The sequence below is a fragment of the Hemiscyllium ocellatum genome, chromosome 18 (assembly GCF_020745735.1).
Source record: "Hemiscyllium ocellatum isolate sHemOce1 chromosome 18, sHemOce1.pat.X.cur, whole genome shotgun sequence".
Taxonomy (NCBI): domain Eukaryota; kingdom Metazoa; phylum Chordata; class Chondrichthyes; order Orectolobiformes; family Hemiscylliidae; genus Hemiscyllium; species Hemiscyllium ocellatum.
In genome coordinates this window covers 75,718,393-75,734,025 of record NC_083418.1, presented here as the reverse complement: position 1 = coordinate 75,734,025, position 15,633 = coordinate 75,718,393, and the positions used below count along the sequence as shown (strand labels likewise).

At 42.8% G+C, this 15,633-nt stretch overlaps 1 protein-coding gene across 3 annotated transcripts in view; it reads left to right on the top strand.

Moving 5' to 3' along the window:
- LOC132824275 (protein kinase C-binding protein NELL1-like) overlaps nt 1–15,633 on the top strand; it is a 994,503-nt gene that overhangs the window by 891,364 nt on the left and 87,506 nt on the right. For 2 of the 3 annotated variants that reach the window (XM_060838612.1, XM_060838611.1), the window contains one exon: nt 5,081–5,221. The exons of the other annotated variant lie outside the window; for it this stretch is intronic. In XM_060838612.1, coding sequence (XP_060694595.1) covers nt 5,081–5,221 — 141 coding nt within the window. The remainder of the gene's footprint in view (nt 1–5,080; nt 5,222–15,633) is intronic. 3 annotated transcript variants of the gene reach the window in all.

Genomic DNA, 15,633 nt, shown 5'->3' with positions numbered 1-15,633 from the left:
GAAAGCGAGATATTTTATGTTCTTGGTATGCAGTTTCTGCACCATCTTTCATTAAATTTAGATGGCAATGTGCAAAGCTCTGACATAGGTCAGAATAAAGTTAGTTGTCCTTTTGTACAATTTTTGAAAATTCACTGAGAGGCTGTTGTTACTGCCCAGCCCTAATTGCCTAGAGGATAGTTAAGAATTAACCACATTGCTGTGTGCTTAGAGTCAGATATAGACCAGGTTAGGTAAGGGTAGCATTTTCTTTCCTGAAAGAACCAGATCAGTTTAGTTGACAGATTCATGATCTTCATTAGACTCATAATGCTAGATTTTTATTGAATTCAAATACCACCATCTGCCGTGGTGGGATTCAAATCCAAGTTCCTGGAACATTGCTTGGGTCTCTGGATGAACAGTCCAGTGATAGTACTATTAGGCCATTATCTCCCCTGGAGAGTTGCCTCCATCCCTGATGCCTGCCCACTATAGACATTGAAATTATGACATCTGAAGCAAGCACCAAGACCTCAGATCCTGGCAGGCAAGAGTCCTGCACTATTTTAACTCTGGGGCATTTTCTGCCAACCAAAACAGCCAGGAATTGGGAACTAGTCAATGGGTGGGAGCAGAATTTCACACGGTAAGAGATGAGTAGCTGGTACTAATGGAATATTCCACGACAGTCAGGGATCATCATGGGAGGTTTCGGGGAGGCAAGAGGGGAGGTTTGAGAGGATCCAATGATTGGCATGGGTTAGAGAGAAAGGGGAGTGATGGTTGAGAGGATATGGGTGAGGTTCCAGAGAGAGGAGATGAAACTCTCTGTGAGAGAATGAGGGGAACCTCTCCCCTGGGCTCCACAAAAACAGAACCTTCATGAGGAGAGTAGTTAAGGCCTAAAATGTCCGGCCTGAGAGTGTGATGGAGGCAGGTTCAAGGGAGGCCTGTGACTTGAAATGGAAGAATGTGCAGGATTATGGAGAGAAAACAGGAGAATGGCACTAAAGAGCGTGGGTACTTGTACAATGGACCAAATGGCCTCCACCTGCACTATTAAATTTTGTGAGAATATAAATTCTGGAATTGAATACCAGGAGTGGTGAAATGATCATTAATTGTTGTAAAAAAAACACCGAACTGATTCAATAATGCTCTTTAAGGAAATCTGCTGTCATTATTTGGTCTGGCCTATATGTGACCCCGAACACTGGTTGATTTTTAGATCCTTTCCAAGTGGCCTTGTAGGACGGACAACAAACATTGGACTTACCACATCCCATGCTAATATACATTGAACATAGTAGTCTAACGTCTATCCACAAGACCACATCATATACAAACAAAATTGGGCCATTCGGCCCATTAAGTCTGCTCTGCTATTCGATCATGGCTGATTTGTTTCTCAACCCCATTCTCTTGCCTCTTCCCCACAACCTTTGATCTGCTTTCTACTCAAAATCTTGCCTATCTCTGTCTTAAATGCACAAAATGATGTGCCCCCCCCCACCCCCCCCACCCCTCTGTGGCAATGAGTTCTACTGATTCACCATCTTTGGGCTGAAGACATTCCTCCCCATCTCAGTTCTAAAGAGTGTCCTTTTGCTCTGAGGTTGCGTGCTCTGGTTCTAGTCTCTCTAACTAGTAGAAATATCGACTCCACATGCATTCTCTCCAGACCTCTCAGTTTTCTGGACGTTTGTAATGAGATTCCCTTTCATCCTTCTAAACTCCAAGACAGTAACAGCAGGAGTGATCACTGCTTATTCTTACAGAGACAAAGATCTCCCTTTATATTAACAATACCCTCCACTGTGCTAAAGAGGATACATTTTAAAGAACAAAGAACAAAGCACAGGAACAGGCCTTTAGCCCTCCAAGTCTTCGCTGATCCAGATCCTGAATCTAAATCTATCGCCTATTTTCTAAAGATCTGTATCCATCTGCTTCCTGCACATTCATATATCTGTCTAGTACAAAGTAAAGAGTGGAGATCAGAGTCGAGAGTGTGGTGCTGGAAAGGCACAGCAGGTCAGGCAGCAATGGGAAAATCGACGTTTCAGGCAAAAGCCCTTCATCAGGCCGAGATACGTCTTAAGTTCTGCTATGATGCCCGCCACTACCATGCTTACTGGCAACTCATTCCAGGCACCCACCACCCTCTGCATAAAGAACTTTCTACGCATATCCCACATAAACTTTTCCACTCTCACCTTGAACTCGTGACCCTTAGTAATTGAATCCCCCACTCTGGGAAAAATCTTCTTGCTATCCACCCTGTCTATACCTCTCATGATTTCATAGACCTCAATCAAGTCCCCCCTCAACCTCTATCTTTCTAATGAAAATAATCCTAATCTATTAAACTCTCCTCATAGCTGGTACCTTCCATATCAGGCAACATCCTGGTGATCTTCCTCTGCACTCTCTCCAAAACATCCACATCCTTTTGGTAATGTGGCGACCAGAACTGTACACAGTATTCCAAATGTGGCTGAACCAAAGCCTTATACAACTGTAACATGACCTGCCAACTCCTGTACTCAATAACCTGTCTGATAAGGGAAAGCATGCCGTATGCCTTCTTGACCACTCTGTCGACCTGCGTTGCCACCTTCAGGAAACAATGGACCTGAGCACCCAGATTTCTCTGTACGTCAGTTTTTCCCCAGGGCTTTTCCATCTCCCGTTTAGTTCACTCTTGAATTGAATCTTCCAAAATGCGCCACTTCGCATTTACTCGGTTTGAACACCATTTACCATTTCTTCACCGAACTCTCCAATCTATCTTTATTCTCCTGCATTCTCTGACAGACCCTTCACTATCTGCTACTCGACTAGTCTTAGAGTCATCTGCAAACTTGCTAATCAGACCACCTATACCTTCCTCTAGATCATTTATGTATATCACAAACAATAGTGGTCCCACCACTGATTCCTGTGAAACAGCACTGGTCACAGTTCTCCATTTTGAGAAACTCCCTTCCACCACTCTCTGTCTCCTGTCACCCAGCCAGCTCTCTATCCATCTGGCTACTATACCCTGGACTCCATGCAACTTCACTTTGCACAAAAGCCTACCGTGGGGAACCTTATCAAACACCTTACTGAAGTCCATGTATATGACATCTACAGCCCTTCCTTCATCAATCAACTTTGTCACTTCCTCAAAGAATTCTACTAAGTTGGTAAGACATGACCTTCCCTGCACAAAACCATATTGCCTACTAGTGAAAAGCCCATTTTCTTCCAAATGTAAATAGATCCTATCCCTCAGTATCTTCTCCAGCAGCTTCCCTACCACTGACATCAGGCTCACCAGTCTGTAATTAACTGGATTATCCCTGCTACATTTCTTAAACAAGAGGATAACATTAGCAATTCTCCAGTCCTCTGGGACCTCACCTGTGTTCAAGGATGCTGCAAAGATTTCTGTTAAAGCCCCAGCTATTTCCTCTCTCACTTCCCCCAGTAACCTGGGATAGATCTCATCTGACCTGAGGACTTTAATGTCTTTTAGAATACCCAACACTTCCTCCCTCCTTATGCTGACTTGACCTAGAGGAATCGAAGATTTATTCTTAACCTCAACATGTCCCTCTCCTCGGTGAATACCGATGCAAAGTACTCATGAAGAAATTCACCCATTTTCTCTGACTCCTTCTCTGTCCTTGAGTGAGCCAACCCTTTCTCTAGTTATGCTTTTGCTCCTTATATATGAATAAAAAGCTTTGGGATTTTCCTTAACTCTATTTGCTAAAGATATTTTGTGACCCCTTTTAGCCCTCTTAATTCCTCATTTCAAACAGATCTAGCAACTCAGGACTGGGCATCCATGAGGTGCTGTGGGCCATTAACAGCAGGAGAATCAGAATCCAACATAATCTGTCATCTCATGGCCTGACATCTCCCCGACTTAACCATTACCATCAAGCCAGGGGATCAACCTTACTTCAACGGACAGTGCAGAAGAGCACACCAGAAACAGCGACAGGCATACCAGAAGATAAGGTGTTAACGTGGTGAAGTCACCAAACTGGACTACTTGCATATCTACCAGCATAAGCAGCAAGTCATAGGCAGGGGAAAGTGATCTCACAACCAACAGATCAGATCTCTCCTGCCACATCCAGTCATGTCGTGGCAATGGACAACTAAACAACTCACTGGAAGAGGGGACTACACAATACATCCCCATCCACGTTGATGGTGGATTTTAATGCCTCAGTCACAAAGACAAGTCTGTAACATTTGCATCACTCAGCTTGGGGCCTGGTTAGCTCAGTTGGCTGGACTGCTAGTTTCCAATACAGATGTATTGGCAGTTGGACAGCAGCTGGCACATCAGCTCAAGTTGTCAAGGGATCTCTTTCTCAACCTCCTACCTCACCTGAGGTCAGGTTAAACACTACAGTTGTCTTTCTCGAATAAAAAAACCAACAAGTTTTAGTGTTAAGATAAGAATCATTTCAATTTCACAGCAGGATTTCCTTTATGTTTATCTGAGCGATCACTAAGTCATCCAGTTTCTGTGCAAGCAACATTAAACAAAATGGCAATTTAAATATTGAATTTGACTGATTGGAAATTTCCAAGACACAGCTTTACATAAAATTTAACATTTTTTTCTCTCGAGATAATTTATAAGGTGATGCATTTGTAAAGCAAAACATGAGGAGTGCAGATCGAATAATAAGAAATTAAGAGCTTTACGATTACAACTCAGTTGGTCATGCATAGGTTTGAAATGAGAAATGATAGGTGAGAGTTCTGGAGTCACCGGGAGCCTGTTTATGGACCATTAAAATGTTAAAACACTTGTTGATAAATAATTTTTGGAAGGAGGAGCGTGATTGTAACATCAATCAGAACTTAATGGACCTATTTTGTCTTTTGAGTCCCAGCAAATGCCCTTGGACCCAAACAAACACAGTCAAGATGTTTATGAGGCTATGCAATTCTGATTCTATATTAAGTATACCAGTTGCTATATTTCATGCTGAGAAAGACATAGTAATCATAACTTGTATCAGTTATGTGTGATGTGGAATTAAAGAGCGGCTCCTCATACGTGCTCTGTGTTTATGCGAGACAGATATTGATGAATGCGTCGAAGGCATCATACAGTGCCATAAACACGCCCGATGTGTAAATGTACCGGGATGGTATCACTGTGAGTGCAGGGCTGGTTACCATGACAATGGCAACTACTCATTCACCGGAGACAACTGCATCGGTAAGCAATTAAACCAAAATTGTTATCGTCCCTGTTGATATTTGTTCTATATATGTCGATAGATGTATCAAACTCACAACTCTCAGGGAAAAGTTGCCCTTTTTCTCCAAATTGCTGTTGGAATCGAGGGAATAAAACCTTCGAGATTTTACTTACTCTCCTTAGTGACAGAAAGTACTGGAGCCCACGGGGAGTTTAGTGGTATCTAATGCAAATCGAGTTCATCCTGCTGCCCGTTGGATTATCAAGGGATTCCCAAGCTGTCAGACTCCACCAGCGTCTGCTACGATGGACTCAGCTTTTGTTTTGTCAGGAGATTATGTGGACATAAAGTTATGGGAAAATAAATCCAATTCTCATCCATTTATCACACACCTTTCTTCCTTCATTCGATATTGTCATGATGGCAAGGCCAGCATTTAATACCTGAAAATGTGTTGCTGGTCAAAGCACAGCAGGTCAGGCAGCATCTCAGGAATAGGGAATTCGACGTTTCGAGCATAAGCCCTTCATCAGGAAATTTTATGCTCGAAACGTCGAATTCCCTGTTCCTGAGATGCTGCCTGACCTGCTGTGCTTTGACCAGCAACACATTTTCAGCTGTGATCTCCAGCATCTGCAGACCTCATTTTTTACTCCAGCATTTAATACCCACCAGTTGTTATCCTTGAACTGAGAGGCTTTGCTTGGCTGTTCAGAGGGTATTTGTACATCTGGAGTTACATATGGGTCAGACCAAGTGGAGAAGGCAGATTTCCCTTCCCTAAATTACATTACTGATGTTAATGGATTTTTAAAAAAGTTGATCATGTTTTCCTGTAAACCAGCTCTTTTCTGTATAAAAAGTTTGAGATTTAGAGTCATAGACCTGTGCAGCACAGAAACAGACCCTTCGGTCCAACTCATCCTTGCCGACCAGATATCCTATATTAATCTAGTCCCATTTGCCAGCACCCAGCCCATATCCCTCTAAATCCTTCCTATTTCGTACACTCATCCAGATGCCTTTTAAATGTTGTAATGGTACCAGCCTCCACCACTTCCTCTGGCAGCTCATACACGCACCGCTCATTCTATACACGCACCGCCCTCTCAGTGAAAAGGTTGTCTCTTAGGTCCCTTTTAAATCTTTCTTCATTTATTAAAGTTTGAGGGAGCTAAGGCTTTTCTCACTGGAATGAAGAAGGGTAAGAGGCAATTTGGCATAAGTGTACAAGCTGGTGAAAGGCATAGATAGCCAGATAGCCAAACTTTTTCCCACGGCGAGAAGGCTGTCATGAGGGGCCAGAAGTTTAAGGTGCCTGGAGGAAGGTTTAGGGAAAATGTCAGAGGTCAGTTCTTTATGCAGAGATTGGTGGGTGGATGGAATGCACTGCCAGTGATGGTAGTAGAGTTGGATACATTAGCGACATTTAAGTGACTCTTGGATAGGCACATGGATAATAGTAAAGTGAAGGGTATGTCGGTTAGTTTGATTTTAGAGTAGGATAAAAGGTTGACGCAACATCAAGGGCCGAAGGGCCTGTACTGTGCTGTACTGTTCTATGTTCTATTAAATGACTCCAATCTCATGTTTAGCACAATGGGATTTGAACCTAAACTATGAGCTGGTTTGCTAGCCTAGCACTTCCCCCTATTGTTTGGTTTGTTTGAGTTCTCTAACTCAAGCTAGTGTGTGTCTGGTCCAATGTGGCATGCATCTCAATGCAGTGGGAATGCCATCATGGCAATGTCACTGAGCTAATAAGTAAAGCTAATGCTTTGGCAAAATGTATTGAAATTGTGGTGGAGTATAGGATCACATTAATTGAAATCTGGCATTTACTGTCATAAAAAAAAACCCATCAGGTTCAGTAATGTCCAAAGAGAAAGAAATCTGCTGTCCTTGCCTGGCATGGCCTACATGCTCTGAATCCACAGTGACGGAGTTAAATCCAGGAACCTCCCGAGGAGACCATTCATTTCAAAGGGTAGACAAGGATGGACAACTAATGCTGGCCAAGCCAGTGATGCCCACATCATATGAGAAAGAAACACAGATTCATTAGTATTTAGCCGATAAGAATTGCCCTTAAAAATTGCTGATTATAAAAACATGCCTTAGTTCATAGGCTTTGTGCTCTGACAGGGATTTTGAACAATAGAATTGAAAAGTTTGTTCTGGCTTTTATTTACAGACAGTTGACTCATTCCAATCCTGAAGAGCTATTTCTCATAATTTCAGCCACAGGAACTCATCATTCAGAACTCAAGTGGTGATTTGAATGAAGCATTGTTAAAACCGATCTAGTTTCCATTCATTCTTTATGGGATGTAGGGGGATCATCATCAAATGGGCTTAGACAGTCTAGGCCCCCTCAATGATGACACAGAACACTGAACAACTCATAATTCAGTGTAAATTGCTCATCAGGTGACAGTTTCACTTTCAGAGGTTATGCTCTGTCTTGTAAGTGGAAATATTTACATGGGTGTAAAACTGGTCATGCTGAAGTTGGAGTTAAGACAAATTGTTGGGACAGAGCAGAGTTTTAGACTGAGCTGTGATCTAACACATCTGGGAATGACATTGACAGAGTGGTTGTAGGGGATGGGGAGTATAGGATTCTTGATTGTGTTCCTTAACACAGAACTACCACACTCCTGCTGGATTGGTCTGTAGTGAATGTTTAATTTATTTGATGATGTCAAATAGATTTGGTTACCAGACAAATTGATATTTTTCAGTTATGCAGGAACCTATGGACACATTCCCAGTCCAACAGGCCACTGCTCTGACTTCTCCCAGCTGCTGGTCACGTGCAGTCACCCTGGTCCTAGTCAGGCTATAAAACAGGACCAAGAGTGTGGCGCTGGAAAAACACAGCAGATCAGGCAGCATCCGAGGAGCAGGAGAATCAACGTTTTGGGCATAAGCCCTTCATCAGGAATCATGAAGGGCTTATGCTCAAAATGTCGATTCTGCTGCTCTTCAGATGCTGCCTGACCTGCTGTGCTTTTCCAGCACCACACTCTCAACGCTGATCTCCCGCATCTGCAGAGCTCACTTTCCCCTATAAAACTGGACCAGAAGTAAATAATGTGGTCCTGTTCATAAATGTGAGGAGTGTCTTAATATATCTATTTACCATGATAAGCAACATACCATTTGATCATTGACTGTGTGAGATCAACCAGGATCCCACGGAATGGTGGAGCAGAGTGGAGGGGCTGAGTGACCTGCTGGTGTTCCTATTTACAACAGAACAGGAACAGCCCCTTCAGCCCAACTAGCCTGCGCTGATTCCTAATCCTTATTTGGATCCACTCCTTATTGCCCATGTGTGGTTTTTATCTTTTTGTTTGCCTCCCGTTCATGTGTCTATCAAAATATGCATTAAATGTTGCTAATGTGCCTGTTTTCACCACCTCCACTGGCAGTGCGTTCTAGACACCGACAATCCTCTGGGTGAAACATTTTCCCTGCACTTTTTCCCCTAAACTTTCCCCCTCTCACCGTGAACCTGTGCCCTCTTGTGGTTGACCTTTCCACCCTGGGAAAAGGCTTCTTAATATCCACCCTATCTATGCCTCTCAGAATTCTGCAGCCCTCTATCAGGTCACCCCTTAGCCTCCGTCTTTCCAATAAAAGCAATCCAAGTTTATCCAAACTCTCCCCAGAGCTAAAACCCTCCAGACCAGGCAAAGCCCTGGTTGACCTTCTCTGCACGCTCTCAAAAGGATTCATGATAGTGTGGTGATCAGAACTGCATGCAATATGCCAAATGTGACTTAGTTAAAGTTGTACACAGCTGCAACATAACTTGCCGACTTTTATATTCGATGCCCCAGCTGAGGAAGTCAAACGTACTGTATGCCTTCTTGACCATCTTATCCACCTGTGATGCCAATTTTAAGGATCTGTGGACCTGAATGGCCAGATCTCTCTGTATGCCAATGATCCTTAGTGCCTGCCATTTATTGTACAATTTGCACCTGAATTTGATCTTGCAGAACGTGTAACCTTACATTTGTCTGGATTAAACGCCATCTGCCATTTCTCTGCCCCAATCTGCAATCTACCTATATCCCGCTGTACCCTTTGACAATCCTCCTCACTGTCCACCAATTTTGGTGTCATCTGCAAACTTACTAATCAGCCCACCTACATTTCCCTCCAGAACATTTTGTATATATTACTAACAACAAAGGGCAAAGCAATTATCCCTGGGTCAAATTCCTGGCATTCCCTCCCTAAGGGCATTGTGGGTCAACCTACTGCCCCATGGGCTGTAGTCGTTCAAGAAGGCAGCTCACCCCCCACTATCTCAAGGGGCAACTAGGGACAGGCAATAAGTGCTGGGCCTAGCCAGTGACACTCATGTCCCACAAGAGAATTAAAAAAGAAAATTGACTTAGCTTGGACTGGGTTTGAAACCTTATAAATAAGGGTCAGGAACTACCATGATTAGGCTGTGAATTGCTGGGGAAACTTCTTTTTGCATAAATATGTGGTTTTAAAATTTTGCTATCAGTGTGACAGCTTTGAGCCTGAGTGATTTGAGCATCTACCTGCCAGTGAGTGACATCTAGATAGCAGTGCATCTGGCTCCAGTTTCTGGAACTGAATTGCAGTGTAATAGAGCTGTCACTGCAATGCAATCTCTCACCTGCATTGATGCAATCTGACAACCGATACAAAAAAAAATAAACTTGGAACTTTTTAAAGAAAAAGTAATTTTCAGCTGCCCATGTATCATAAAGTGAGCTTACTGAACAATCACACAAAAACCATGGCTTCAATAGAATGAGTTGGATGAAGTCTAAATGCTGAAGATATCTTGCAGCTTGTGTCTTGCAGCTCTGTGGTTCAACATTGTTACTCAAGTCAAGATGGTCAAACTCCTTGATGTGCCATGACTTGAAGGGGATTTATTAAATGGCAGATCCTGATGAACAAAAAAAGAAATTTCATTGAATACATTGAAATGTTATCAAACTCCTTCAATCAGTACATTGTAACAGGAAGGGGAAATCTTAGGCTCCCCTTTCCTCTCTTTGTTCAGTCACTACAAATACATTTATTACTCTTTTAACTGCATTGCAATGAAATTTAATTAATAAGATCAAAATTGGAGCAGAATCAATTTCTAGGCATTCTCAACTGAAAGAAAGTGGAAAGTCAAAAGAACTGCAAATGTCGTAAATCAGAAACAAAATTAGAAATTGCAAGAAAAGCTTAGCAGGTCTCGCAGCATCTATGGAGAGAAATCAGAGTTAACATTTCCATTCCAGTTCTGAGGGTCACTGGACCTGAAACGTTAACTCGGATTTCTCTCCACAGATGCTGCCAGACCTGCTGAGCTTTTCAAGCAATTTATGTTTTTTGTTTCTGAAACAAGGTGGAGTTTTATTATCTGTTAAACTTGAGACAAACACATAAACACACAAGATAAGGTTCATTTTCAGACATTTCAGCACCACACTAGGTAATATCTTCAGTGAGCCTCCAGATGAATCACTGGTGGTGCAGCCCACTTTCTATTTATATGTTTGGGTTTCCTTGGGTTAGTGATGTCATTTCCTGTGGTGATGTCATTTCTGTTCTTTATCTCAGGGGGTGGTAAATGGGCTCCAAGTCAATGTGTTTGTTGATAGAATTCTGGCTGGACCTTCTAGCTCAGCGTGCAAGCCTACATCCAGAACCTCAACCTAAGCTGCAAATCTTCTCAAAACACACTAGCAGAGGTGATCAGTTTACAAATAAGGAGGTGGAGGAGTATCTGGTATCTCTTGACAAGATGGTGAAGTTAGTTGTTCTTTAAAATCATTCATGACGTGTATGTCACTGGCCGGGCCCAGCGTTTATTGCCCATCCCTGGTTGCCCCTTGAGAAGGTGGTTGGCAAAAGTGGGTACTGCAGATGCTGGAAGTCAGAATCTAGATTGGAGTGGTGCTGGAAAAGCACAGCCAGTCAGGCAGCATCTGAGGGGCAGGAAAATCGACATTTCGGGCAAAAGCCCTTAATCAGGAATTTTTTCGTCATTCCTGATGAGGGGCTTTTGCCCAAAATGCCAATTTTCGTGCTTCTTGGATGCTGCCTGACCGGCTGTGCTTTTCCAGCACCACTCTAATCTAGGCTTGAGAAGGTGGTGGTGAGCTGCCTTCTTGAACCACTGCAGTCCATGTGCTGGAGGCTGACCCACAGTGCTGTTTAGGGAGGATCCATTTCTAAGTCTGGATAGTGGGTAATTTGGAGGGGAGCTTGCGGGTGGGTGGTGTTTTCACGTACTTCCTGTCTTTGTCCTTCTGGAAGGTGGTGACAGCTGGTTTGGAAGATGCAATGTAAGGAACCTTAGTGAGTTGTTGTAGTCCATCTTGAAGATAGTACACACTGGTAAGTATCGGTGGTTGAGGGAGTGGATGTTTGTGGATGTGATGCAGTCAAGGGGGCTGCTTTGTCCTGGATGGTGTCAAGCTTCTTCAGTGTTGTTAGAGTTGCAATCATTGAGACATGTAGGGAGTATTTTACAACTTATGCTTTGTAGGTTTTGGAGAGTCACAAGATGAGTTATTCACTGGAGGATTCCTAGCTTCTGACCTGTACTTGTAACCACTGTGTTTATATGGCTAGTCGAGTTTGAGTTTCTGGTCAATGGTAATGCCCAGGAAGTTGGTCGGGGGGGATTCGGAAATTATAAGCCATTGAATCTCAAAGGCTGATGGTTAGATTCTCTTTTGTTCAAACTGACATTGCCTGGCACTTGTATGGTGTGGATGTTACTGTCCACTTCTAAGCCCAAGTTGTCCAGGTCTTTTTGTCTTTGGTCAAGAATCGTTTTCGTATCTGAGGACTCATTGAATATGACGGACTTTGTGTAATCATGAGCAAACATCCTCATGTCTGACCTTATGACAGAGGGAAGGTTATTGATGAAGCAGCTGGAGATCGTTGGACCCAGGCACTCCCCTGAGGAACTTGTACAGAGGTGTGTTAGCTCCAACTCGCACAGCCATCTAACAAAAGCAAAATACTGTGGATGCTGGAAAACTGAAACAAAGAAAATGCTAGAAAAACTCAGTGGATCTGGCTGGTAGCAACTGTGGAGATGGAAACAGAGTTAATGCTTTGTGTCCAGTAACCCTTCATCAAAACACATCCACCAGCAAGTTCAGGAACAGCTTCTTCCTGACTGTTTTAGACTGAAGAATACACTCTCTAGCCTCAAATAATGCTGATCTTGTTAACACTGATCTCACCTAGTGCACACCATGTGCAATGTAACCTGTAGGCCTCTGTCTAAGTCTTTTTTGATCTGTTCATCTTAGCTTGTTATGATCTGCCTGGACAGCTCATAAATAAAGCTTTTCACTGCACCTCAGTACACTTGACAATCAATCAATGAGTCAATTCTGGAATTTAACCTGCTGAGTTTCTCCAGCATTGTCTGTGTGCGGACTATTGTCACCTTCCTTGCAACAATCACATTTACTTGTTTTTCCACAGTTTTGATGGTAGACTTAAATGGGAAAAGGGCAGTTTTTAAAAACCAAAATATTAAGGCACTCTTAAAAAGCAAGCTACTGGCATTTATTGCAAGTATTGTTTATACTGCTATTTGTGCAAGCAGTGGGAGCAGAAACAAATAACCGATTGGTCCATGGAGGTGTGACTAGTTATCAATGATGAAGGTCTTCTACCTGGCAACAGATTGTGATTGGCTCCCAGGGGCTGACCACCTTGCGGATGTGCACAATTGAGTTGGGAACCTTAAAGCCCTCACGAAGAAAAAAAATGCCTAACATCCAACGAAAGCCAGTTTATTTTCCCTCCGCAGTTGCTGTAAGCTGCTGCTTTTAACCAATCATTCATCGCCCGTTGAGGACAGTATTTTTCTCACAAAGTCTCGAGGGTCTTTGGAAATCAGTTCCCAGAAAGATGTTGGAAGCAGGGTTCTTGAATATTTTTAAGGCAAAGATAGACATATTCTTCACAAGCAAAGAGGAGTGAATGGTCAGCAGGCACAGATGAGAATATAGAGTCATCGGTTCAGCTGTGATAGAATGGCGGAAGAGCCTTGAGCGGCCGAATGGCCTACTCTTAATTAATACGACTGTATGCATGCTCATAAAAACTCAGGGGAAATAGGATGGCTGCCATAGAGAAAATGGCTGCCATAATTAAGGCCGGATATTTTTAAAAGTCAATTCAACTTTGTTGAGTTTGGATACTAATGAGGTATACGGCAAAGAAGTAGATGAGAAAAGTGAATGCCCAATAAATGTCCGTTGTTTCTTTATTACTGCCCTTTGTCTAGTTTAAATGATTCAATCTACATGAGAAGGGTTGAATGCTTCTGTGCTTCAAGCACCAGACAACAATGAGGAATTAACTGTGCCTTTAAGGTATAAGACAGTGAATATGATTTTGCCTTTACCTCTTTAATCCATCGTTAAATCACATGTGGCGCTACTTCCAGATAAAGCATTAACTTCTTAGAATTTGCGACTTACTTTTCGACACTCACCTGAAAAGCTCGGGTGAAATCGAGCCGTTTTTAATGAGTTTCACTGATCCCTGCTGTGTGCTGCTGGAAATGAGCACGGCTGATTAAATCAAAGCAGAAATATGTTTTCTTTGGCCATTGCTTTTTGGATTGGAGATCAAGAAAATTGAATGCCTTTCACAATCTCAGGGATTCCTGAAGTGATGTTTAACTCATTAAGAAGGTGGGAATGGTAGCTGTTGCTGAGGTGTGGGCAGCATGGCAGCCAGCCAATGCACAGCACGATCCCACAAACAGAGTGACCTATTTATGTGTTTTAGTGATGTTGAATAAGGGATAGCTAATGCCCAGAACACAGGGGAACAGTCGTCTACTCTTCTTGTGCCATGGGATATTTTAAATTCATCTGAAAGTATCAGGTGGTGACTGGTGAAACCTTTAGATGGGTAATGTCGAACTGCAGGCCAATGATCCCATCGTGCAGCTTGATAAGACTTTAGTCAAGCCACATTTACACTGTTGCATTCAGTTCTGGTCACCACATTACAGGAAGGACGTCGACGCTTTGGAGAGGGTGCTGAAGAGGTTTATCAGGATGCTACCTGGATTAGAGGGTTTGAGCTATAAGGAGAGACTAGAAAAACTTGGATTGTTTTCTCTGGAGCAGCAGAGGCTGAGGGGAGACTGGACAGAAGTCTGTAAAATTATGAGATGCATAGATAGGGTTGATGGTCAGAATCTTTTTCTCAGTGTTGACATGCCTAACTTGAGGTGGGGGGGTGCCATGCATTTAAGCGGATGGGGGGAAAGTTCAAAGGAGATGTGAGGGGCAAGTTACATAGAAGGAGTGTGGAAGAACTGCCAGAGGTGGTAGTGGGGGAAGAAACGATAGGGGTATTTAAGGGATTTGTAGATAAGCACAGGAATATGCAAGGAATAGAGGGAGATGGACCAAGGGTTGGGATTAGTTTAATTTGGCGTCACGCTCAGCACAACATCATGGGCGGAAGGGCTGTTCCTGTGCTGTACTGTTCTATGCTCATGACAGATAGTGATGTCTGAATTCAATAAAACCGGGACTAGCAATGATCCTGTTAACCTTGTCCTTAAATACAGCCATTTCCATTAGGGAAGGAAATCTACCTCCTTTACATGGTTTGACCTACATGTGACTCCAGACCAAAACTTAGTTTAACACCCAACTAGAGAGGCTAGAACATCAAAAGAAAACATCTGTGGATGCTGGATATCAGAAAGGAAAACAGAAATTGCTGGGAAAAACTCAATAGGTCTGATAGCATCTGTGGAGAGAGAAACAGAGTTAACATTTCTGGTTCAGTGAGCCATCTTCCCAGCAGTCAGTTAGTTCAATGCATTTAGGTATGGGGGGGGGGGGGGCAATTGGTACTCTTGCCAGTGATACCAACAAGGATATTATAAATGACAACATAATCACTGAATTGCAGAATTGTCACAGTGCAGAAGGAGACATTGTACCCGGACTGCTACTGAGTGCCAGTCTATTGCTTTCAGTTTAACATTTTAATGAAACAATGGCTGCTCTGGAGAGACATTTTGGACTTTTTGCTTTCGACTGGGATTTGAACTCACAACTTTCTAACCCAGAGATAAGATTTTATGTATTCAATGTTAAACACTAATGTATCATGTAAAGACCACATCTTTTCATTTTCCTTTATTTTGGATTTTGGGAATGGTCTCTTTTAAACCAAGAAGCATGGAAAGAGCTGCTGCATTTAAAAAGAAAGTTACTGGAACTCCTTGTGAGTTGTGTTTACACTGTTGCTTTGGTCAAGCAGTGGGTGAAGATGTTAGAGACACACAGGCAACGTAAGGGTGTGTTTCAAAGCAAGCCTCCCCTAGAGATAGATTGTGAATTGGTTTTTCAATTATTTGATTGATTTA